The sequence below is a fragment of the Erinaceus europaeus genome, chromosome 12 (genome assembly GCF_950295315.1).
Source record: "Erinaceus europaeus chromosome 12, mEriEur2.1, whole genome shotgun sequence".
Classification (NCBI taxonomy): domain Eukaryota; kingdom Metazoa; phylum Chordata; class Mammalia; order Eulipotyphla; family Erinaceidae; genus Erinaceus; species Erinaceus europaeus.
This window is the reverse complement of record NC_080173.1, coordinates 96,956,411-96,982,967: the sequence shown is the minus strand read 5'-3', so window position 1 is coordinate 96,982,967 and position 26,557 is coordinate 96,956,411. Positions and strand designations below refer to the sequence as shown.

The window sequence follows — 26,557 nt, the reverse complement described above, 5'->3', positions numbered from 1 at the left end:
AAGTACTACATTAGAACTAGAAGTAAAAGTTCAAGTGATTTGCTCCTGCCTAGCCTAACAAAGATGTCAGCAGGGATATATTTGGAAGTCAATATTAAACATTTAAGGAGTCACGCGATAGCACAGTTGAGAGGGATGGGGAGATAGGGAGATTGACAGAGATACCTGCGGCCCTGGCTCACCACTTATGAAGCTTTCCCTCTGCAAGTGGGGACCAGGGGCTCAAACCCTGGTCCTTGCGCAGTATAACGTGCGCTCAACCAGGTGCGCCACCACCTGGCCCCAAATCATCCTGTAGTTATCTTTTTATCTTTCTGGCTTCTCTCCCTTCACATGATTCCTTCAAGCTCCATCCAAGATGAGATGAAGAAGGTGAATTTTTCACTCTTAATAGCTGAGTAGTGTTCCATTGTGTCTGCAAACCACAACTTTCTTAACCACTCATCTGTTGTTGGACACCTGGACTGCTTACAGGGTGTGGCTATTACAAATTGTGCTGCTATGAACATAGGTGTGCACAGATCTTTTTGGATGGGTGTGTTGGGTTCCTTAGGATCTATCAGCAGGGTTATAGCATAGGTCTTTTCTAGCCTGAGAATTCTCCAGACTGCTCTCTACAGGGTTTTTAAAGATTTTAAAATATACTATATTATATATGGTGTCTTAACAGATTGTGATTTTTTAAAATTCTTTTTAAGTTTTTAAATAATTTTTATTATCTTTATTTGTTGGATAGAGACAGTCAGAAATGGAGAAGAAAGGGGGAGATAGAGAGGGAGAGAGAGACAAAGACACCTGCAGCCCAAGACACCTACAGCCCTGCTTTACCACTTCTGAAGCTTTCCCCCTGCAGGTGGGGACTGGGGGCTTGAACATGGGTCCTTGTGCACTGTAGTATGTGCACTCAACCAGGTGTGCCACTGCCGGCCCCACCATATTGCAATTTCTACAGCTATTATTAAAAAATGTATATTGATGGGGGGCTGGGCAGTAGCACAGCAGGTTAGGTACACCTGGAATGAAGGCGCAAGGACTGGCATAAGGATCCCGGTTCAAGCCTCTGGCTCCCCACCTGCACGGGTGGTCTCTTAACACGTCTGCGGGTGTCTGTCTTTCTCCCTTTGTGTCTCCCCCTCCTCTCTCGATTTCTCTGTGTCCTATCCAACAACAATAACAGCAGTGGCAACAATAACAACAACAAGGGCAACAAAAATGGAAAAAATGGCCTCCAGTTGCCGTGCATTCGTAGTGCAGGCCCCGAGCCGGCAGTGATACCCTTGGGGGATATATATATATATATATATATATATATATATATATATATATATATGTATGTATGTATGTATGTATGTATATATGGTTGGTTTTTTTTTTTTTTTTTTTTGTCTTTTCAGAAGATGTTTGGTAGCCAGTCAATGAGTGAATTGAGTACTTCTGTACTTCTGCCTTCTGTAATTGGACCCACATGCAGTGGTTCTAACAGATGTTTTAAAATAAGAGTAACTGTGGTCCAGGAGGTATTGCAGTAGATAAAGCATTAGATTTTCAAGCATGATGCCCTGAGTTCAATCCCCGGCAGCACATGTACCAACCAGAGTGATGTCTGGCTCTTTCTCTCATTAATAAATAAACAAAATATTTTTTTAAAAAAATAAGAGTTACAACAACAATAATAAAAAACAGCAAGGGCAACAAAAGGGAAAATAAATAGATATAAAAAATCAAAAAAATAAAATAAGAGTAACTGCTGAATTGCAAGTTTCAGGGTCTCTTTACTGAAAACATGATCCCCTTCTGTGATAGTATTCTTAAATTCATTTTTTTTATTTTAATATTTTCCCCATTTGTTGCCCTTGTTTATCATTGTTGTTATTGCTGTCATTGTTGGATAGGATAGAGAGAAATGGAGAGAGGAGGGAAAGACAGAGGGGGAGAGAAAGACAGACACCTGCAGACCTGCTTCACCACCTGTGAAGCGACTCCCTTGCAGGTGGGGAGCCGGGGGTTCGAACCGGGATCCTGATGCAGGTCTGTGCACTTTGCCCCATGTGATTGTATTCTTTAGAGTTTTGAATTCAAAGTGCTTATATTAGTCTAGACTCATCTTGAAAACTAAGAGGCTATATTTTATTTATTTATTTATTTTATTTTTTACCAGAGCATATGGAGGTGAGGGGAATTGAACCTCGGATTTTGGAGCCTCAGGCACAAGAGTCTCTGCATAACCATTATGCTGTCTACCCTCACCCTTCTTTTCAAAAATACAATTTAGTGCTCTGTGTCCCAGGTTCAAGCCCCTGGCTCCCACCTGCAGGGGGGAAGCTTCATGAGTGGTGAAGCAGGGCTGCAGGTGTCTCTAGTCTATCTCTCTCTTCCCCTTCCTTGATTTCTGTCTAGCCAATAAAAAAATAAGTACTTTTAAAAAATGTAATGAAATTATTAGTGTATGTGTGGGGAGAACCAGAGTGGCACTCTTAGCACTTAGTGATGCCAGGGATCAAAATTGGGACATCATGGTTGCAAGTCCAATGCTTTAACCAGGGTATCACCTTCCAGTTTGTCTTTTTTTTTTTTTTTTAAGAATTTATTTATTTATGACAAATATAGGAGTAGAGCAAGAACCAAACATCACTCTGGCACATGTGCTGCTGGGGATTGAACTCGGGACCGCATGCCTGAGAATCTTAATACTTTATCCACTGCGCCACCTCCGGGACCACCCAATTTGTCTTTTAACTCAAGTTGTTGTTGGCTGATGGTGGTGGTGGTTCAGTGGTTGGCTAAAGGGGCCCTTTCTTGCCCCAGGCACAAAAATCCTTTTGCATAACCACTATGCTATCTCCCCAGCCCTTGTCTTTCTAAAGACTCATTTATGTATTTATAATGATAGAGGGAGGCAGAACACTACTCAGTTCTGGCATAAAGTGGTGCCAAGAATTGAACCTGTGACTTCTGGGGCCTCAGGCATTTGAGTTCTATGCTTTAACAAGCTGAACTGTCAGCCCAGGCCTGTGATTCATGACCACCTTTTGAGTATAGTAGATAGTGGGTCATAAAAGGAACTGTAGTTGCTTCAACTGTTTTTTTGCCGCCAGGGTTATTGCTGGGGATTGGTGCCTGCACTACAAATCCACTGCTCCAGGGGGCTTTTTTTTTTTTTCCTCTCCTTTTGTTGCACTTCTTTAACGTTGTTGAGGTTATTATTGTTGTTGTTGTTGATATTGTTGTTTTTGGATAGCACAGAGAGAAATGGGGAAGACAGAGGGGGAAAGACAGACACCTGTAGACCTGCTTCCCCGCTTGTGAAGTGACCCCCTGCAGGTGGGGAGCCGGGGCTTCAAACTGGGGTCCTTGTGTGGGTCAGTGCACATCGCACCATGTGTGCTTACCCTCTGCGCTACCACCTGGTCCCCAGTTACAGGGATATTTTTTTTTCCTCCAGGCTTATTGCTGGGCTCAGTGCCTGCACCATGAATCCACCGCTCCTGGAGGCCATTTTTTTCCCCTTTTGTTGCCCTTGTTGTAGCCTCGTTGTGGTTATTATTATTGCCATTGTTGACGCCGTTCTTTGTTGGATAGGACAGAGAGAAATGGAGAGAGGAGGGGAAGACAGAGAAGAGGAGAGAAAGACAGACACCTGTAGACCTGCTTCACCGCTTGTGAAGTGACTCCCCTATAGGTGGGGAGCCGGGGGCTCGAACTGGGATCCTTACGCCGGTCCCTGCGCTTTGCGCCATGTGAGCTTAACCCACTGCGCCACTGCCCGACCCCCAGGGATTTTTAATGTGTTGGTCAGAGCTGTGAAGTCAGGTAGAAAAATTTCCCAGCCTGAGATAGTGTGAAGATTTTACTACCGATCTCTGGTCACTTTCTAAGATGTAAAGCAAGAGCCAGTCTACATATTATCAGGTTCATAATGAGTTTCACAAATATAAAGTCATAATTCTGTTATTATTATAATGTGTTTCAGGCTATTTATTCCTTATAATAAGAAAGCTTCAGTTCACCAACTTTGGTTTGTTTTTAAGTTTTCTTTCTTTTTTTTTAAATTTTATTTTCTATTGCCCTAGGTTTTTTAAAAGATTTTTAAAAAATATTTATTTGGGGGTCGGGCGGTGGCGCAGAGGGTTAAGCGCACGTGGCGCAAAGCGCAGGGACCGGCGTAAGGATCCCGGTTCGAGCCCCCGGCTCCCCACCTGCAGGGGAGTCGCTTCACAGGCGGTGAAGCAGGTCTGCAGGTGTCTATCTTTCTCTCCCCTCTCTCTCTGTCTTCCCCTCCTCTCTCCATTTCTCTCTGTCCTATCCAACAACAAAGCAACGTCAACAATGGCAATAATAACCGCAACGAGGCTGCAACAACTAGGGCAACAAAAAGGGGGAAAATGGCCTCCAGGAGCGGTGGATTCATGGTGCAGGCACCGAGCCCAGCAATAACCCTGGAGGGAAAAAAAAAAAAAAAAAAAAAAAAAAATATTTATTTATTTATTAAATAGAGACAGCCAGAAATTGACAGGGAAGGGGTGAAAGAGGAGAGAGAGACACCTGCAGCTCTGCTTCACCACTCACAAAGCTTTTCTGCTGCAGGTGTGGTCCAGAGGCTCAAACCCGGTCCTTGTGCATTGTAACATATGCACTCAACCAGGTGTGCCACCACCCACCCCCACCCTAGGGTTTTTTTTTTAAGCATTTATTTTTTATTTTTAAGCTTTTTTATTTTGATAGAACAGAGACAAATTGAGAGGGGAGGGGGATATAGGGAAGGAGACAGACACCTGTAGCCCTGCTGACCACTTGTGAAGCTTTTCCCCCTGCAGGTGGGGACCAGGGACTTGAACCCAGGTCCTCGTGCATGGTGATACATGCACTTTAACCAGTTGTGCCACCACCTGGCCCCTAAGTATAAATTTCTTACTATTGCACACACCTCCCCCCCCCCCAAAGCATTTTATTGGGGGTTATAGTTTACAATACCGTTGTTGCCACATGGGGTCAGTTTCTTATCTCCCTGTGGTAGGTGTCTGCAACACTCTGGCTCCCTACCCTACGTCGATCCTTCCCACCTTCATATACCTGGACCTTAAGGCCCCTCTGCCTTCTCCCTTCCCCTCTTTCCCAGAGTCCTTTGTTTTGGTGCAGTGCACCACACATAGACTTTGTATTCAGAATTGTCATGGGTCTTATATTATTTCTCTTTTTCTGAATTTTATTTTTCATCTGGACAAATCAGATCTATTCCATTTGCATGGTGTGGCTTCTAAAGCTGAGGCCCTTTATCCTGTGAGGAAGTGGAGAAAGCATGGAAGCCACTGTCGGGTATTAGTCTGACAAATATATCTATATTTTAAATACTTTATTTAGTCATTAATGAGAGGGAAATGGTGGGGGTAGAGAGAACCAGACATCACTCTGGTACATGTGCTGCCGGGAATCAAACTCAGGAACTCATGCTTGAGAGTCCAATGCTTTATCCACTGCACCACCTCCTGGACCACGACAAATGTGCGATATATATATATATATTTTTTTTTTATGAAAAATTTTTTTATTATCTTTATTTTTTTTTGATAGAAAAAGCCAGAAATCAAGAGAGAACAGGTTGACAGAGAAGGACAGAGGCAGAGAGACACCTGCAACACTATTTCACCACTTGCAAAGCTTTCCCCCTGCAGGTGGGGGGAGACCAGGGACTTGAACCCAGGTCCCTGCACACTGCAATCCATGCACTCAACCAGGTGCGCCACCACCTGGCCCCAAGTATATATTTTTAAAAATATTTTTTATTATTTTTGTTTGTTTTTAAGTATCTTATTTAGTTGTTTATTAATGAGAAACATAGGAGGAGAGACAAAGAGCCAGACAACACTCTCATACATATGCTGCTGGGGATTGAACTGAGGACCTCATGCTTGAGAGTCTGATGCTTTATCCACCGTGCCACCTACCGGACCACGACAAGTATATTTGTATAGTCATGCAGTGACAGTGTTAGGAGAAATGGTAGGATGGACTAGTAAGGCAATACTAGAATTCAGCAGTCCCATGATTTTCCAGTATCCTGGGTCTTCAGAGCCACAAGTGACTCAGGTGAACGTTGGAAGGGTATTTCACAGTCCTGACGGTATGTACAATTCTTGAACATGTGTTGACTGCTAACAACTGCTATCTCTCCCCCCAGCTTTCCCCCACCGTCAGTCTTTGTGCATAAGCACGATTTTGGACCTAGCTATTTGTACTTATGCTTTTGCACCTTCTTCCTTTCAAAAAGATTTTAGCTGGTTTATGACTTGAGTTGAAGCAAGGAAAAAAAGAGGAGACCTGAAATGGTCTGTCCCCTGCCAACCAGAAGCCTCCCGTGATATCCAAACACAATATAGTTGCCTCAGTCTGTCAGCACTTCTGTCTTTGAAGGTGGTTTCTGCTTGAAAAGTGGTGACTATTAGCATAGTTTTGGTATAATTGCTTCTCTCTCCTCTCTTGGGATATTTTTTTTTTCCAAGTCGTTTTCCTTTTCTTGTTGACTTTGTACTTTTCCCAGAAGATTCAACCTATGGTTAAAATGTTTTGGGTCCTTACTTGAACTTTCTTTGGGAATACCCAATGCTGGGGCACCCTTGCCAGAATCCCATTCTAAAGTGGGCAGAAGGTCTTCTTGGTTAATCAAAAAGTCCTTTTTGGAATGTCTCTCAAAGTTCAGAAACATCCAGACTTTCCTTCAGTACTATTTTTCTGTTTGGGGGTAGGAGTTTTGTCTAGCATGGGGGGAGGAGGAATGAGATCGGGAGGATTCGTGTTTAAGGGATTCAGAAACGGGGTTTAAGTGTGTCTTTTGTGTTTGCAAGGCACTAACATCACTCCCGTCTGTATTTAAATGCTGTCCCCAGGTTGCGACTATGGCTATGTCTGCGTGGAGTTTTCACTCTTGGAAGATGCCGTCGGATGCATGGAGGCCAACCAGGTTGCTTTATACTTCGGTCCAATGATGCTGGAAGGATTTGATTTTCACAGATTGGGAGGGAGGGTTTCAAATAACTCTGGTACCAGAAATCTACATGTGAAGTACACCACATTCCAGGCAAGAAGGAGTTGTGAGGGGAAGCTCTAAAAGTGACTGGGAAAGTTTCGCTAGACTAGCTAATGGGCAAAAGGACATTTTAAAGACCAGAGTCCAGTTGCAGTTGGATAAGATTCAGAAACAGTAGAATGAAAAAATGATGGAGTGTTTCTAGGATCTGTGGATCTTGATGCAAAGAGTGATTTGACTTGTTTGTTAGTCCGAGGAGCTACCTGGCACAAGAATTATAGCTCAATACGTCTGTCTGGACCTTGGCTAAAGGCCATTGATTCTGTGCATTCAGGTTCTGCTGTGGACGCTGCTTTTGCAAAAGGCCAGCAGGGAGGAGAGAGAAGTGGTGTGTTCATGTCTGTTGCATCCATCATTGTTCTTTGCAGATCGGAGGTTCGTATCCAAGTTCTTGGCGTCAATTTAGTGGGGGCAGGTGCCTCTAAATCTGTAGCTACGTTGTGTTGAAGCCATCTAGATATGTTCACTCTGCCACCTGCAACTGTAACCTGAGTTTTTAAGTGAGCCCTGCCACGTAGCTGTGGGCGAAACCAGGAAAGTGGTGGCTTCTTGTTACGGATCTTCTTGGGAAGGCTTGTTTTGTTTGCAGTGTTTTAGCTCCTCCATTTCAGAAGTGGGAGAAAGAAACTTAGCAATGTTTTTCTCGTTACGTAGCCACTGTCTGTGCTCCACAGTGTGACCGTAGTATGCCCAAAGTCTGGACAAGGCTCTGCCACAGAGGAGAGGTGCCACATGTGAACTGTTACAGCCCACTGCCCGTTCATCGGCTTTGTCCCATTCAGTGTGACTCATTGCATTTTGCCTTCTCCATATGTTGCCCATGGTCTTTCCTCAGGGACATCAAGATAATGTGCTTTAAGCTCTCAGAATAAGCATTGATTAGAGGAATCTTTGCTGTGTTTTTATCGGCTGTTCGTAAAAATACCGCCGAATCCTCAGTGAATGCTGGGTGAGGCCTACATCCCGTTGGCACGTTGGCATTGAGTCACGCAGTCACTTAGCAGATGGTAGGAGAAGCTGCTGCTTGCATAACTTTAGAGAAGAAGAAAGGCCTCGGTCTTGTGCTGTGCTTGACTCCACGGTGACAGTCTGTCCCAGTCTAAGAACATTCATTTGACTCATAAGCATATTGATCTTCTGTGACTGGCCATTAAGTCCTTTGTCACTGTCTGTAATCATACTGGAAGTGGTGGGAATACAGAGGAGTCATGACATACGCCTTTTATCTTGTACCATTCCCTTAATTCTGTGTCTCACCTATAAAGAGATCCACTTTATTTTTGGTCATCTGAGCTGTCACTATTCTAACCCTGCGTTTTCATATTGAAACAGACAAATAACGACTCAGAGATAAAAAGACCACAGCACCTACACTTTCGCAGTGCTGTGGGAGCCCGGCTTGAACCTGAGCACATGTGCCCAAGCAGAAACCTTCCTGCCTGAACTGTCTTGCTGGTCCAGGGTGTTGCTTTTTATCAGAATTCTTCCGTGTTTAAAATAGTAATACTATGTCTTACTGCCTCTTTCTTCTACTCCAAAGTAATAACAAGGCGGTCCGGGAGTGGATAAAGCATTGGACCCCCAAACGTGAGGTCCGAAATTCAGTCCCTGGCAGCACATGCCAGGATGATGTCTGGTTTCTCCCTCCTTCTCCTTCTCCTTCTCCTTCTCCTTCTCCTTCTCCTTCTCCTTCTCCTTCTCCTTCTCCTTCTCCTTCTCCTTCTCCTTCTCCTTCTCCTTCTCCTTCTCCTTCTCCTCCTCCTCCTCCTCCTCCTCCTCCTTCTCCTTCTCCTTCTCCTTCTCCTTCTCCTTCTCCTTCTCCTTCTCCTTCTCCTTCTCCTTCTCCTTCTCCTTCTTCTTCTTCCTTTCTCATGAATAAATAAAATCTTTTTTTTTTAAAGTATATCAAGTATAGCTAGTGTAGCCTTGTTTACTTTGTTATTATTATGCAGAACTGAGACTCCATGCATTTGCAGTTTCACTGCAGCTGGCCAAACTTCCATTCAGAGAGAGAGAGAGAGAGAGACCGACCCCAAGACCAAAACCCTGAATTATACTTTGCTCTCAGTACCTTGGTAAACCCATGTGGTACTGGGGCTCTGACTTGAACTGCTGCACATAACAAGACATGCACCATCCACATTGACCTATCTCTTGACCCTACAGCCTTGTTTGAAAAGGTTTGTCTTCCCAGGATTTCTGCTGGAGACACATCTGAAAGAATGTTAATGTGAGCATTAGCAAGGGGTGTGCCTCCCGGTAGATACTTCTTCCCATACCCTTCCCACCCACTCTTCAGAACCCTCTTTCTTTTGCCTTTAGGGTTATTTCTGCGACTCAGTGCCAGCACTGTGAACCCACCCTTCCCGGTGGCCTTTTTTCCCTTCTCTCTCTCTCTCTCTCTCTCTCTCCGGAGAGAGATAGAGAGGGGAGAGGTAGATAGAGAGGGAAAGAGAAAGATAGATGCCTGCGGACTTGTTTCACTGCTTGTGAATCATCCTCGATGCAGGTGGGGAGCGGAGGCTCAAACCTGGAGCCTTGCGTGGGTTCTTGCACATAGTACTATGTGTGCTTGACTGGATGTGTCACCATTCGGCCCCAGGAATATCTTTGAGACTCCAAGATTGCTAATACATGACCCTGTCTGGTGAATGAATGGAACACCAGCAGAAAGCAGGAGCAGGCACAGAATTCTCCATGTGTGAAACAGAATGTTGTGTCAGGCAGCCACAACCTTCGTGCATGTGTCTCTGTACAAGTAAGGAACGTCCTCGTCATTCACTGGAGTGATGTCTTCTTTTTTAAAAACTATTTTATATTTACTTAATTGTTGGATAGAGATAGAGAGAATGAGAGACCTGCTGCACAGCTTCACCACTCATGAAGCTTCCTTCTCCCCTGCAGGTGGAGACCAGGGACTTGAACCCAGGTCCGTGTGCATTGTAACATGTCTGTTTAACCAGGTACATCACCACCTTGTCCCTTGGAATGAATGTTTTATTCGTATTTATTTATTTATTCCCTTTTGTTGCCCTTGTTTTATTGTTGTAGTTATGATTGATGTAGTCGTTATTGGATAGGACAGAGAGAAATGGAGAGAGGAGGGAAAGACAGAGGGAGAGAAAGATAGACATCTACAGACCTGCTTCACCACCTTTGAAACCCCCTGCAGGTGGGGAGCCGGGGGCTTGAACCGGGATCCTTAAGCTGGTCCTTGTGCTTTGTGCCATGTGTGCTCAACCCGCTGCGCTACTGCCCGACTCCCAAATGTCTTACTCTTTTTTTTTTTTTAATTAAAAAAATATATATTTATTCCCTTTTGTTGCCCTTGTAGTTATTATTGTTGTTAATTGGTGTCGTTGTTGTTGTTAGGACAGACAGAAATGGAAAGAGGAGGGGAAGACAGAGAGGGGGAGAGAAAGACAGACACCTGCAGACCTGCTTCACTGCCTGTGAAGTGACTCCCCTGCAGGTGGGGAGCTGGGGACTCAAACCGGGATCCTTACGCTTGTCCTTGTGCTTAGCGCCACATGTGCTTAACCCAGTGCGCTACTGCCCGACTCCCCCAAATGTGTTTTTCTTAATAAAGCATCACAATGTCCTTATTCAGTCAGTTCTGTTTTCTAGATTTTATCCTTTTCTTAGGCTCGTTCACAGAACTGGATTCTCTCTTACTGACATGTACAGAATTTATGGTCCAGTCAGCATTCTTTTAATCACCTTTGCCACAGCTCAGGATATATGCAAGCCATTTTATGGGGAATTTTTGAGAACAGGATTTCCAAGAAAATTTAACATTTGGGTGTAGTGTACCATGGAAGAAAGAGTATGGTGGTCAGGGAGGTGGCACAGTAGAGTAAGCACTGGGCCATCAAGCATGAGGTCCCGAGTTCAGTCCCTAGCAGCACGTGTTCCAGAGGGAGTTCTGGTTCTGTCTTTCTCCTACCCCTCTTATAAATAAAAATAAGTAAGAAAGAGGGTGGATTCTACAGTTAGATTACACTTCCTAGCTGGTCTGTCTCTGGCAAGATTAAAAAAAATTTTTTTTTTTTTTTGGTGATTGACTCCAGGGTGCTGGCTGGGGCTCAGTGCCTGCACAACTCCACTCCTCGGGGCCACTTTTCTTTTTTATTTTTCTTAATTTTTAAAAAAATTTTATTTAATGTGACAGATTGAGGGGGAGATAGGATGGAAGGAAAGGGGGGGAGAGACCATCAGTGCTACATCATTCATGAAGGTTCCCTCTCCCTCCCCCGCATAGGTAGGGGCTGGGGGCTTGAACCAGGGTCATTACACATGGTAATATGTGCACTCCAATAGATGTGTCATTTCCCGCATAGAGAGAAATGAAGGGGCAGAGAGACACCTGCAGCACTGTGTGACCACTCAGGAAGCTAGCTCCTTAGGCATGATAGTGTCTGCTCGGCTAGGTACACGACCACCTGCCCGTTAAATGTTCAGTTAAAATTTTCCCCTCACAGTACTGCTCAGCTATAGCGCATGTTGGTGTGGGGACTTCAGAGCCTCAGGCATGACAGTCTTTCCATCACCATTATGCGGTCTTCTCGCCCCAAGTATTTTATTTTTGGATAGAGACATTGAGAAAATGAGAGGGCAGAGGGCCAAGGGGGATAGAGACAGCCTGCAGCAGGGCTAAGTGAAGCTTCCCTCCTGCAGGTGGGCACTGGGGACTTGAACCCAGATCCTTGTAACGGGGACACTCTGACCAGGTGTGCCACTACCCAGCCCTGTACTTTTTCTTTTTTTTGGCCTCCAGGGTTATTGCCGGGGCTTGGTGCCTGCACCACGAATCCACTGCTCCTGGAGGCCATTTTTTCCCTTTTGTTACCCTGGTTGTTTTACCATTGTTGTGGTTATTACTATTGTTGTTGTTGATGTCATTGTTGTTGGATAAGACAGAGAGAAATGGAGAGAGGAAGGGAAGACAGAGGGGGAGAGAAAGACAGACACCTGCAGACCTGCTTCACTGCCTGTGAAGCAATTCCCTTGCAGGTGGGGAGCCGGGGGCTCGAACCGGGATCCTTACACTGGTCTTTGAGCTTTGCGCCATGTACACTTAACCTACTGTGTGCACTCCTGCCTGACCCCCTGTACTTTATTTTTAATGAGAAAGAGAGAGCGAGAAAGAGACCTTTACTTTTCAGAGTGCATAAAGCAAGTATTTGGAAGATGACTGTCCGTCTCCCCCCCCCCCAGCTACTTTCCTTCCCTTCAAATTTTATTTATAGTCCAAATTGGTACAGATTCTGATTTGCCGTCTGCCTAGCACCTCAAAGTTTGTGTGTATGTTCAATGCTTTCTGTGGCTTGAGTTTTTTGAAACCAATTCTGACTCTTGATGAGAAATGTCTTGTTATTGACTGATGCTTCCATGCCTGGGGAAAGGAAACAGAGGCGTCTCTGCCAGTTTGCACTGTCAGATATTCTGGGGTGTACGTGTGAGGTGGTTTAGGATGATAACCAAGGCCCCTGTAGCCCTTGGCCAGTGCTCACGAGAAGGCAGCCAACAGTAGGACACTCCAGCAGGATTGATCAGTGGGGGTGGGGGTGCACATCAGGCTAGTGCTTTGGTCTTTCAGCTTCCTGCCTACACCACTCTGTCTAAAAGAAGGGCAGAGCTGTAAACGCACTTAGGCATCTTTTATCTTACTCCTGCCGGGCAGCTCTAGCATCACTGTATGCACTGGCTTTATTGCTGCCCAAATCCTTGGAGATTCCTGGTGAATATTTCCTTTTTACTCTATGTGCCACTGCAGTAGGACTTGGGGAACTGTGAAGTGCGCTGCTGGAAGATTGGTCTCTTTGCTGTCTTTAAATACCAGCTACCCCTAACTCTTCTTTGGTCTGCAGAAATGAGCATTTTGCTTTTCTAAATTTGCAGATGTGGCATTTATTACCTGTACCTGTTTGGCCAAATGTTCATTAAAATGCCCTTGCAGAGTCTCTGAAATTTATCCAGTTTTCTCAGCATCAGAGCTTGCTTTTTTTTTTTTTAATTTTTTTTTATATTTATTTTATTTATTTATTCCCCTTTGTTGCCCTTGTTGTTTTATTGTTGTAGTTATTATTGTTGCTGTTGTTGTTGGATAGGACAGAGAGAAATGGAGAGAGGAGGGGAAGACAGAGAGGAGGAGAGAAAGACAGACACCTGCAGACCTGCTTCACCGCCTGTGAAGCGACTCCCCTGCAGGTGGGGAGCCGGGGTTCGAACCGGGATCCTTATGCCGGTCCTTGTGCTTTGCGCCACCTGCGCTTAACCCGCTGCACTACAGCCCGACTCCCCAGAGCTTGCTTTTAACCAGACACGGCCTGTGAAACAGAATCAGCCTGACTAGAATATAACGGAAAGGATGCTGTTGTCACTTAACATGAGAAATTCTTTCAGACACTGACCTTCCTGGTACGGAGATGAGGCTGAAATACATTAATTTTATGAAAGAGCGTTAGCGGTGTCAGCTGAGCTCTCACCCGGAACTACTTCTGAGAATGTGGCATCCCATCTGCAGCTCAGGCATAAGACTTGTGGCTTGAGCCCTGCTATTCTTCCTGAAAACTTCAGTTTTATTTTTTAATTTCAAATTACCTCTCCTCCCCTCCCCTCCCCTCCTCTCCCCTCCCCTCCTCTCCCCTCCCCTCCTCTCCCCTCCCCTCCCCTCCTCTCCCCCCTCCCCCCTCCCCTCCTCTCCCCCCTCCCCTCTCTTCCCCTCCCCCCTCCCCTCCTCTCCCCTCCCCCTCCCCTCCCCTCCCCTCCCCCCTCCCCTCCCCTCCTCTCCTCCCCTCCCCTCCTCTCCTCTCCTCTCCTCCCCTCCCCTCCTCCAGGGTTGTTGCTGGGGCCCTGTGCCTGCACTAGGAATCCACTGCCCCTGCAGCCATTTTTCCATTCTTGATGCTGCTGCTTTTGTTGTTGTTGGATAGGACAGAGAGAAGTTGAGAGAGGAGAAGAAGACAGAGGAGGAAAGAGAGAGACACCTGTTTCACCACTTGTGAATCGACCCCACTGCAAGTGGTGAGCCGGGGACTCGAACTGGGATCCGTGCACTGGTCTTTTTGCTTCGCACTGTGCGCTTAACCCAGCGCACCACCGGGTTTTCTTAGTTTCAGAACATTTCTTTATTGCATGGGAAGGAAGAATAAAGCCAGCGCGCGTCTCGCTGTATGCAGTGCAGAGATTGGGGCTGAGCGCCTTTCTGCTCAGTTACCTTGTAGCCCAGTTTGTTTTGCCAGTGGGCTTGCCCGAGGCTTTATGCCTGTGTGATTCCTTTGCTCTTGGCAGAATCCCCCCTTCATCTTAATCACAGATAGAAAGAAATAGGGGTGGTAGGCAGCAGAGACACCGTAGAACTACTGCACTACTGTAAAGCTTCCTCTTTTTTTTTTAACTTTATTTATTTTCCCTTTTGTTGCCCTTGTTGTTTTTTATTGTTGCTGTAGTTATTGTTGTTATCGATGTTGTTGTTAGATAGGACAGAGAGGAATGGAGAGAGGAGTGGATACAGAAAGGAGGAGAGAAAGACACCTGCAGACCTGCTTCACCGCCTGTGAAGCAACTCGCCTGTAGGTGGGGAGCTGGGGGCTCGAACCGGGATCCTTACGCCGGTCCTTGCGCTTTGCGCACGTGCGCTTAACCCGCTGTGCTACTGCCGGATTCCCAAAGCTTCCTCTTGTTTATGGTCCTTCCAGGTGATGTCAGAGGATCAGACTCAGGTCCTCAACCATGGTGGAATGTGCGTTCTTTAGAGTGAGCTATCCTCCAGCATCTTCATCCTGTGTTTTTGGAGTTAGAAACCTAAGGCAGGAAATGGCGCGCCCATTTGAACTGCACCGGGATCTGCCCAAGGCCCTAGGTCCCAGTCCTTACTCACCATGCTGCAGCGGCGAAGCTTCACAAGTGGTGAAGCAGGTCTGCAGGTGTTTCTCTGTCTCTGCCCCTATCTCCCCCTCCTTTCTCAATTTCTCTGTGCTCTACCCACAAAAATAGAAGAGGGAGGAGGGGGAGGGAGAATGTCATCTCTACCTGTCCTTGATGCTATCATGGTAGTCCCATGTGGTGCTGGGGATCAAACCCAAGGCCTCACACATGGAAAGGATGTGGTATACCTCGAAGCCACTTCCCAACCATCAATGTCAGTGCCTTTTGATAGTCTGCAGTAGAGGTACTGGAGAGAAATAGAAAGGAAAATGCTTTTTAATATATGAGTATAAATCATCAGTCATTGAGGAATCTCACTTTGGGAAGTTGGTTTCTAAGAGAGTTTAGAATTATTATTTTTTATATTTATTTTCCTTTTTGTTGCCCTTGTTTTTATTATTGTTGCAGTTATTATTGTTGTTATTGATGTTGTCATTGTTGGATAGGACAGAGAAATGGAGAGAGGAGGGGAAGACAGACACCTGCAGACGTGCTTCACCGCCTGTGAAGTGACTCCCCTCCAGGTGGGGAGCCGGGGGCTCGAACTGGGATCTTTAGTCGGTCCATGTGCTTAGCGCCACCTGCGCTTAACCCGCTGCGCTACTGCCTGACTCCCAGAATTATTATTTTTTTTAAATACACATACATTTAATTTTTATTTGGCTAGAAATAGAAATTTAGAGGGAAGAGGGGACTGATGAGGGAGGGAGAGACATCTGCCCTCCCACTTCACCGTAGGTGAGGGCTGGGGGCTTGAACCTGGGACCTCTCACATTGTAACATGTGCTCTTCCAGATGTGTTTTTTAATGTGGCACTAGGGAATGAACTCAAGACCTCATGTGTGCATGATGCCTTTAAGTGACAGCTTGAAACCCGGTGCCTGTGTGTAGCTGAGCGTGTGCTCTCCTGCATGAACTGTCTCCGGCTGTTCACAAGGCTGATGATACAGTTTGAGTGACTGAGTCTTAACTGCATGCCTGGCCGTAGCTGAAGTCTGGAGGCAGACGGCTTGGGGTTATATCCAGTTCTGTCATCTAGTTTGTAACTGGGCAGTTAAGTGAATGTGTGATGCAGTAAGGCCATCAGAGCCAGGCCTGGCCCTCGGGGACATTGGCCGCGTGGTTGTTACCACCACTCCTCATCTAGCTGCAATAGAACCTTTTCGGGTCATGGCGCCTCCAGTCTGGGCTTCATGGAATGGTTGGCTGAAAGAAGGGTGTGGTGGCAGTGCCCTGGAAGGGGTTCTTTTTGCATCCGCAGTATGTCTCCTGACAGCTGTTGAGTGGGGCTGATTATCAGGAGTTCGTGCGCCTGTGGAGAAAGAGCCGGATATATTCCCTGTGGGACATGCAGTATGATTAGATCCTGTTGAAAACTCTTTAACACTCAGGTGGTGGCTCTGTAGCATCTCATACTTTTTCCGGCGATGAGGGGTGCTCTAGACTGTACTTCGACTAATGAGGGGGAATTTTTTAAACGATTAAATGATTTTTTTAAACGATACAGATGTGTTTCAGTGGTCATACTTGGCACCTCGAGCCTTAAGGGTCCAACACTTCATCCGCTGGGCACCGCCCAGACTGCTCCTTCGGCAGCGTTACGGGGAGAAGTTCTCGTGTTCTCCTGAGGAAGAAGTTCTCCTGAGGGACCTTCAAATTGTCTCTGTGTCTATGAAAATGGGATTGCACGTATTACTCATTGTCGCGTTCTGGCTTCTGGGACTTGGTCACAGACAGTTATTGAAAGCACGTGCAGACTGTGGAGGATTCTGATTAGTTGGCCCAGTGGTTGTACAAAGGCACAGTTCAGTCTGTGATGATGGTTATGACCGCGTGTGTCTGCAGGTGGCATGTGGGCAGGGACACAGACATGGCTAGAATTCTAGCTTCATGACTTCCTAGTTCTTCTCTAAGTCTTCTGCCTCACGCTTTCTTACCCGTAACATGGAAGGACAGTCATAATTTCTTGTTCTTTCTTTTTGTTTATTTTTTAAATATTTATTTATTTTCCATTTTGTTGCCCTTGTTTTTTTTGTTTTTGTGTTATTGTTGTTATTGATGATGTCGTTGGGTAGGACAGAGAGACATGGAGAGAGGAGGGGAAGACAGAGACGGAGAGAGACAGACACCTGCAGACCATCACCACCTGTGAAGCGACTTCCCTGCAGGTGGCGAGCCGGGGCTCACACCGAGATCCTTAGTCGGTCCCTGCGCTTAGCGCCACCCGTGCTTAACCCTGTTCTTCTTCTTTTTTTTCTGCCAGCAGCCCTGTTGCTGGGCTAAGTGCCTGCACTATAAATGCACTGCTCCTGACAGGCAATTTTTCTCCCTCCCTCCCTTTCCCTCCTTCCTTTCCTTCTTTCCTCTATTCCTCTCTCTTTGTCTTTACTTGCTAGACTAGATAGAAGTTGAAAAGGGGGCGGGAGAGACACCTACAGCACTTGCTTCACCACCTGTAACACTCCCTCCTGTGGGGGGGAGCCAGGGACTTGAACCTATGTCCTTGATCTTAGTAGCGGTGAGGTGTACACTCAGCTGGATGCGTCACCACCTGGCCCTCACAATCATCATTTCTACCTCAGAACTTTTTTTTTTTTTTTTTATCCAGGGTTATCGCTGGGGCTCAGTGCCAGCACTGTGCCAGCTCCCGGAGGCTAGTTTCTTCCCTTTTGTTGCTCTTGTTTGTCATCGTCGTTATTATTTTTGTTTTTATTGCTGTTGTTGTTGGATAGGACAGAAATCGAGAGAGATGGGGAAGACAGAGGAGGGGACAAAGACACCAAGACACCTGCAGACCTGCATCACCGCCTGTGAAACAACTCCCCTGCAGGTGGGGAGCCGGGAGCTCGAACTGGGATCCTTACGCTGATCTTTGCACTTTGCGCCATGTGCACTTAACCTGCTGCGCTACCACCCAACCCCCCTGAGAACTATTATTAGACTAAAGTATATATGTAGTGTGTGTGAAGTGCTTCGTGCAGTGTCTAGCCAGCACTGTGGAATGTACTTCCTACAAAGGAAGATTCCATAGTACTGGGCTTTGCTTGGCCATTTTTTCCCCCTGACTACTGACTACTTACCTACCTTTTTTTTTTTTTTAATATAGTATTTATTTATTTATCCCCTTTTGTTGCCCTTGTTGTTTCTTTTGTTATAGTTGTTGTTGGCTAGGACAGAGAGAAATAGAGAAGAGGGGAAGACAGAGGGGGGAGAGAAAGACAGACACCTGCAGACCTGCTTTACTGCCTATGAAGCGACTCCCCTGCAGGTGGGGAGCTGGGGGCTTGAACTGGGATCCTTAAGCCAGTCGTTGCGCTTTGCGCCATGTGTGCTTAGCCCGCTGTGCAACCACCCGACTCCCAGAGATGCCTGAAAAGTGGTCGTGCTGATTTGGGTGGCAACTGTAACTGCCTGCTATTTCTGGGATGTCTGAATCGGAAGTGACAGAGATGGGTTAGGTAGTGCCTGTCCTGATGTCCTCTGAGGGATGAGTGTTGAAGCATGTGAGGCCGGAGGGTCATAGACATTCCAGCATTCTTAGTGGTGAGCCTTCTTGTTTTACAAGCTAGCTAAGTTTGGTAGTTCTGCTGTCATAATTAATGAGTATTATTAAGGTGTCTTCTGCATACGAGCTGAATTTGGAAGTTGTACGGCTGTTTGTGCCTCATTTCCCACAAGGACAACTGTCAAGATCTAATTACTAAATAGGAAAGAGAAAAAGTATTTCACAGGAGACCGTCCCCACATCTGCCAGGGATCAAACCAGCAGCCTCAAGCATGCAGGTCTGATTCTCCAGCAGTCACGGATGCTCATACGCTGTCATTCCATCTTCTAACTTTTAATTTTTATTTGTTTTGGATAAAGACAGAGAAATTGAGACAGAAGGAGGAGATAGAGAAAAAGAGAAACACTTGCAGTTTTGCTTCACTTCTTGTGAAGCTATCTCCCTGCAGGTGGGGACCAGGGACTTTAGCCCTCATCCTTGTGCATTGTAATGTGCACACTACTGAGTGTGCCACTGCCTGGCCCCATAACTTACTATTATTTCTTTTAATATTTATTTTCCCTTTTGTTGCCATTGTTGTTTTATTGTTGTAGTCGTTGTTGGATAGTACAGAGAGAAATGGAGAGAGGAGGGGAAGACGGGGAGAGAAAGACAGACACCTGCAGACCTGCTTCACCACCTGTGAAGTGACTCCTCTGCAGGTGGGGAGCCGGGGCTTGAACCAGGATCCTTAAGCCGGTCCTTGAGCTTCGCGCCATGTGCGCTTAACCTTCTGTGCTGCCGCTTGACTCCCATTAATACTGTTTTTTAAAGAAATATTTATTCATCAGTGAGAGAAGTAGTAACACTGGATGTATGTCAGGGATTGAACTCATGACCTCATGCTTGAGAGTCCAATGCTTTATCCACTGCATCACCTCCCGGGCCCCGTGGTTAATAAATATTACTTTGGAGCTGGGCCATGGCACACCTGGTAGAGTTCACACAGTACTGTGTGAGGATCCAGGTTCAAGCCCTAGTTCACACTCACCGGGGAGAAGCTTCACAAGAGGTGGCCCGGTACTACAGATGTCTGTTCTCTCTCTCTCTCTCTCTCTCTTTCTCTTCCCCTCTCTATGGCTCTTACTCTATTTAAAAAAGAAAAAAGGAACAAATACTGTTATCTCACATGTTGAGATTAGTAATGCTAATAGTATGTGTACTTTACCAGAATCCCCGGCCAGGTGAAGTTAGTTTGATCTGTATAATTACTACTTCCAGAGGGAGATAGGTAGGAGAAAAAGCAATGCGCCACAGAAGGTCGACGGCTGACTTCCAGGCAGTTAGGCATAAGTGGGAAACAAAGGGAAATAGTGACCACTGATGAGGATAATGGAAATGACCTACTCAGGAACGGGTGGTGGCACACCCAGGCCAGCGCACATGCTACCGTTTGAAGGACCCAGGTTCAAGCCTCTGGTGCCACCTGCAGAGGGGAAGCTTCGAGAGCAGTGAGATAATGCTGCGGGTGTCTCTTCCTCCCCGCCTCTGAATTTCCCCTCCCCTCTCAGTTTCTCTCTGTCCTGTCAAATGGAAGAAAGGGAAAGAATAAATGACTACCAAGAGCATTGGGTTTGTTATGCAGGCGCCAAGCCCCAGGGATAAACCTGGTTGCAATTTAAAAATAAAAAAAATAATAACAAAAGAAAATGATCTAGAGTTAGATAATGGTGATAGTCACCAAATCTATGAATATTTGGAAAGCCACAGGTTATACAAATTACACTGAATGACTGATTTTATGGCATGTGAATTATATCTTAATTTTAAAAATCAGTAATGGGGGAAGGGTCCAGAACATTGCACTGGCACATTCAATGCTGGGGGTTAAACTCGGGACTCCAGACTTGAGGGATGGCAGGAGACACACCTACAGCATCGCTCACTTGAAGCTTCTCCCTGCTGGTGGAGACTGGCATCTTTTATTTTTAATTGCAGAGTTCCATTGACTAGCTATACCATAACTTCTTTATTAGTCACAACAACTTCTTTTTTAAAATATATTTTATTCCCCTTTGTTGCCCTTGTTGTTTCATTGTTGTAGTTATTCTTGTTGTCGTTGTTGTTGGATAGGACAGAGAGAAATGGGGAGAGGAGGGGAAGACAGAGAGCAGGAGAGAAAGACAGACACCTGCAGACCTGCTTCTCTGCCTGTGAAGTGACTCCCCTGCAGGTGGTGAGCCGGGGGCTTGAACCGGGATCCTTATGCTGGTCCTTGTGCTTTGCGCCACGTGTGCTTAACCCGCTGTGCTACTGCCCGACTTCCTAGTCACAACTTCTTAAAGCCTTAGGCATTAAATTTTTTTTGCATAATCATTATTCTTTCTTCCTGTACCACATTTTAATTCAGAAATTTTTGAATAACAGTAGTCCCTTTCTTTGAATAAAGGCATTCGTTACCTTGCCTTCCCATATTTTCTGTTTTAACATATTTACTTATTACCAGAGCACTGCTCAGCTCTGGTTTTGGTGGTGCTGGGGATTGAACCTGGGACAGCAGAGCCACTGGCATGAGAACCTATTTATTTAACCATTGTGCTTTTTCTCCAGCCCCCACTGTGTTTCCCTGTAGTGGTTGGCAGTGCTCTGTTGTACAGGAAGATAATGTGAGTTCCCGGTGGGTTGAATGGAGGCTTTGGCACGTGACTGGGAATGAAGCTTCTTCTCGGTGATCCTAAAAGTGTTGGTTACCCGTTGGGTTTTTGTTTTTATTTATGTATTTATTTTTTTGACCAGAACACTGCTCAGCTCTGGCTTATGGCAGTGTGGGGGATAGAACCTGGGACCTTAGAATCTTAGGCATGAGAATCTCCATATCATTATGCCATCTCCCATTAGCAGACTAAGCTGAGGCAAATTTAAGGCCCTTTCCCCTGGTTTTGGGGGGTTTTTGATCTAGTGCTTACTAGCAGAGTCCCTTTGTGTTTTAGGCATCCAAATCCCAGTTCTCACACGAGAACAAATGTTCTGGCTTTCTGAAAGCCCCTCCCCACTACTTCCTGCCCCCAAAGCTTCACAGTGCCCAAGATGGGAGGTTTGAGTTTGCCCCTATTTCTCGTTCCGCAATCATGAACCTCAGTGTCTTTGTCCAACAGGTAACCGAGGGCAGGGTTGCCAGAGGAGCGCCCTGGTAAAACATGAAGAAGACAGAGTGGGGGTGCTGAAGAAGGGGCTCCCTTGAATAGTGCACTCTGGCATGTGTGTGAGCCAGGCTTGAGTCTGGCCCCCAAGCCAGTGCACCTCTGTACCATCCATGGAGGTGCCCGTGGGGCTCGAAGGGGCTCCTGTGTGGTCATGGAGATAGAGCCAGGGCTTCACATCGAGCAAGGTTAGCATTCTTCCTCCTGTTCCAAACCCCCCCCCCACCCCCCCGCCACTGCTCCAGTCTGTCTACGGGAGATTAGTAGGCTTTTTGAAATGCTTACTTTATTATGGGGGTGGGGTGGGGTGGGGAGAGGCGGCACCAGAACATCACTCATGCCCGTCTCCAACACTGCTCACTCTGCTCTTGAAATAGTTGGACTCGGTATGCAGTATGAATGTAAGGTAGGCTTTCCTAAGAATTTATTCCTCAGAAAATGGGTTTTTATTTTTATCTTTTGTGTGCCAGGCCTTGCCATCTGGGCCAACTTTCCCATACAGACAGACAGACAGACAGACGGACAGGAGAGGGGAAATGTCACAACACCAGAACTTGTCAGTGTAATGAGGACCAGGCTCAAAACTGGGTCAAGCATACGGCAAAACTGGCACCCTCCCAGGTGAGCTCTTTTGCCAGCTCTCGTTTTAGTTCTCACAAAGTATTTGCTATTTTGGAACATTTTCTCAGTTATTCCTTTTGAAAACAAAGCATTTTTCGAGGAGGATATGTTAGCCACTGACCTCAGTCCATGCTAGTTTTGGATACTTAACACAGGGATCAAATGATAGAACCTGTCTGCTGCTGCTGCTTTTTCCCTTCTGTTGCCCTTGTTTATTGTTGTTGTTATTGTCATGGCTCTTGTTGTTGGATAGGACAGAGAGAAATGGAGAGAGATGGGGAAGACAGAGAGGGGGAGAGACAGACACCTGCAGACCTGCATCACTGCTTGTGAAGCGATCCCCCACAGGTGGGGAGCTGGGGACTTGCACCATGTGCGCTTAACCTGCTGTGCCACCACCCAGCCCCGTTTGTTTCTTCTTAAGAAGATGAAGAAAGTTGATGTGGGTCTCGAAGATAACCTATCTGGTAGAGTTCACACTGAGGGAGCTCTGTGGGTAGTGAAGTAGTGGGCTGGTGGTGGTCTTCCTTCCGCTTCTCAAATAGAGCAGGAAAAATAATGGCAAATTGGGCCAGTGAGGATGATGCTCAGCAGTATTGTGCATGTGATCATCCTTGGCACTACATTAAAGAAAAGAAAGGAGAGAGGCTGGGACCCGACCAAGGTCAAGCCCTTGGTCCCCACCTGCAGGGGGAAACTTAAAGTGATGAAGCAGGGCTGCCGGTGTCTCTCTGTCTCCCTCATCCTCTCGATTTCTTTCTGTCCTATCAAATTAAAAAAAAAAAAAAAACTTTAAAAAAGGGAGTCGGGCGGTAGTGCAGCAGGTTAAGCCCACATGGCACAAAGTGCAAGGACCGGCATAAGGATCCCGGTTCGAGACCCGGTCCCCCACCTGCAGGGGAGTCGCTTCACAGGCGGTGAAGCAGGTCTACAGGTGTCTTTCTTTCTCTCCCCCTCTCTGTCTTCCCTTCCTCTTTCCATTTCTGTCTGTCCTATCCAACAACAACGACATCATAACAACAATAACTACAAAATAAATAAATTAATAAATAAATAAAACAAGCAAATAAAAATAAACTGGTACAACAATAAAAAAAACTTAAAAAAAAAAGTAACATAGGGAGTTGGGCGGTAGCTCAGCGGGTTAAGCGCACATGGCGCAAAGCACAAGGACCGGCCTAAGGACCCCGGTTCAAGAACCCAGCTCCCCACCTGCAGGGGAGTCGCTTCACAGGCGATGAAGCAGGTCTGTAGGTGTCTTACCTTTCTCTCCCCCTCTCTGTCTTCCCCATCTCTCTCCATTTCTCTCTGTCCTAGCCAACAGTGACGACATCAGTAACAACAACAATAATAACTGCAACAATGAAACATCAAGGGCAACAAAAGGGAATAAATAAGTGAAATATTTTTTTTAAATGTAGCATAGTTTTTGTTAGAATCTTAATTTCACTAATAGAGAATGACATTTTAAATGAAATTATTCCAATTTACTTATAGCATTGAAAAAGTTATTTTATGCCATAGGGTATTTGTTATTTAGAACAAATTTTTGTACAGTGACACTATTCACTGATTCCAAATGTGATATATATCTTGATAAGAATAATGATGCGCTATAGGAGATGGGAGGAGCGAGAGAACCAGTCTTGCCTGTGTGATGCTAGGGACTACACTCATACTTAGGAGCCTGACGCTTGATCTGCTCAGTCATCTCCCAGCCCTCAAGGGACAATATTTCTTGAACATATTTTACACACACACACACACACACCACACACACACCTACTACTACTTAAAGATAAGGACATGGATCATATGAGCACTGCTGATAAATGCTCCCAACGTGAATTTGGTTGTGTCAGTCATTTGTTACTGCTGTGACAAAGACTGTAGAGTGGGTGAGTTAAACATTGTAGAACTTGGTACAGTTCAGCCGATAGGAAAAACCAGAATGGAAGAGCCAGCAGTTCCGTTCCTCGTAAGGGCCTTTTTCTTGGTTGCAGACAGCTGTGGTGTAGGGAAAGTTGATTTCGCTGTTCTTCTTTGAGGGCACGGATCAGTTCCAGGTAGTTGTTCCTCAAGTCTCCACCCTCTTGACATCATTTTCTCTAAAAACCCCACCTCCGAGTGGAATCACAGTGGGGGAATTCAGGTACCAATCCAGCAGGTAGGGTTGAGATGGAGCACAGGCCTTTCCGCCGCCTATATGGTTGTTGCCAGGCTAGAAAACAGAAGCCTCCCCTTTCACTCTTCCTAGAGGTGGTCACTGCTCGGAGTTCCTTTGACTTGCTTTTGATCCTTGCATAAATGGAGTCACACAGGATCTGTTCTACCCGACTTTTATACTTTGTGCTGTATTTTAAATTCATCTTGTGTGTAACTGGATGTGTTCATTATCTCTATTGTACAGTCTTCCAGCACGAGACTAATATCATTGCTCACTAGTTTCACTGTTCAGGATGTGATTTTTAGGGTGGGGGAGATAGCATGATAGTTAAGCAGCCTGCATGCCTGAGACCCCTAAGTTACAGGTTCAGTCTCCTGGGGAGCCGGGGGCTCAAACCCGGATCCTTACGCCGGTCCTTGGCTTCGTGCCATGTGCGCTACCGCCCGACTCCCGGTAGACTAATTTCTGTTAGTACATACCCACGAAGAGACTTGGTGTGTATATGTTCTAGTTTTGTTTTTTTATATATTTATTTATTTTCCCTTTTGTTAGCCTTGGTTTTTTATTGTTGTAGTTATTATTGCTGTTGTTATTGATGTCGACATTATTATATAGGACAGAGAAGTGGAGAGAGGAGGGGAAGACAGAGAGGGGGAGAGAAAGACAGACACTTGCAGACCTGCTTCACCGCTTATGAAGAGACTCCCCTGCAGGTGGGGAGCCGGGTGCTCGATCCAGGATCCTTAGGCTGGTCCTTGTGCTTTGTGCCACATGCGCTTAACCCGGTGCGCTACCGCCCGGCTACCGCCCGACTCCTTGCTCTAGCGTTTTATAGCAGAGCGCTGCTCAGCTCTTGGAAAGTGTGTGCGTGTAGTGGGGGCTCGAACATGTGGCTTTGGAGTCTCAGGCATGAAAGTCTTTTGCTTAACCCACAATAAAAAACAAGGATTTGGGAGTCGGGCTGTAGCGCAGCGGGTTAAGCGCAGGTGGCGCAAAGCACAAGGACCGGCATAAGGATCCCGGTTCGAACCCCGGCTCCCCACCTGCAGGGGAGTCGCTTCACAGGCGGTGAAGCAGGTCTGCAGGTGTCTATCTTTCTCTCCTCCTCTCTCCATTTCTCTCTGTCCTATCCAACAACAACAACAATAATAACTACAACAATAAAACAAGGGCAACAAGAGGGAATAAATAAATAAAATAAATATTTAAAAAAAAAAAAACAACAAGGATTTGAGGGCTGGGGAGATAGCATTAGTGGTGATAGGTATCACTAATGGCCACAGACTTTCCTGCCTGAGGCCTGGAGGTGCTAAGCTCTGGGTCTCCAGTGGCCCTGCCACCCCCTCCCATCTCAGTGTTAAGTGTGTGTTTTCTTTTTAATACTTTATTTATTTTGGATAGAAACAGAGAAATTGAGAAGGAAAGGGAGGACAGCAAAGGAGTGAGAGATGCCTGTAGCACTTCTTCACCACTCGTGAAACTCCCCCCTACAGATGGAGGCCAGGAACTGGAACCCAAGCCCTTACACATGGTGAGCGTAACCTCGTGCACAACTGCCTGGCCCGTGGGGTGCTCAGTCTTGCTCAGGCTGTCCTCCCACCAGGCAGAGCTTGCCCATTCCTCAGGGTGCTTCTCCTGGCCCTTTATCTTGTCTGCCTGCATAACCTTCCGTGAGCCCCAGCTAGGCTCAGTGTTGAGCTCCTAGGGGCTAACCCCTCACTCTGCCTGTGTCATATGAATGAGTCATCTGATAGTTGTCTGTTATCTCTGCTTATTTCAATAAGCATAATCACCTCCAGTTCCACCCCTTTTGTCCCAAAGGACACACTGTCATCTTTTCTGCTTGCAGAGTAGTGTTCTGTGGGGTACATATCCCATAGCTCTTTAGCCAGTAGCCTGTCAGTGGGCATCGAGGCTGCTTTTACTCTGGCTGTTGTGAGTAATGCAGCAGTGAACACAGAGGTGCATATGTCCCTTCTAATTGGTGTTTGAGTGTCCTTTGAGTAAGGTACTTCCATTTTTATTTGTTTAAGGACTGTCCATAAAGCCTTCCAAAGTGACAAAAGTTGGCATT

The 26,557-nt window shown here is 46.1% G+C and overlaps 1 protein-coding gene across 9 annotated transcripts in view; it reads left to right on the top strand.

Moving 5' to 3' along the window:
- The window catches only part of RBM6 (RNA binding motif protein 6), a 105,561-nt gene that overhangs the window by 30,567 nt on the left and 48,437 nt on the right, over positions 1–26,557 (top strand). For 6 of the 9 annotated variants that reach the window (XM_060204713.1, XM_016190070.2, XM_060204712.1 and 3 more), the window contains one exon: positions 6,882–6,955. The exons of the other annotated variants lie outside the window; for them this stretch is intronic. In XM_060204713.1, the coding sequence (XP_060060696.1) occupies positions 6,882–6,955 (74 nt within the window). The remainder of the gene's footprint in view (positions 1–6,881; positions 6,956–26,557) is intronic. 9 annotated transcript variants of the gene reach the window in all.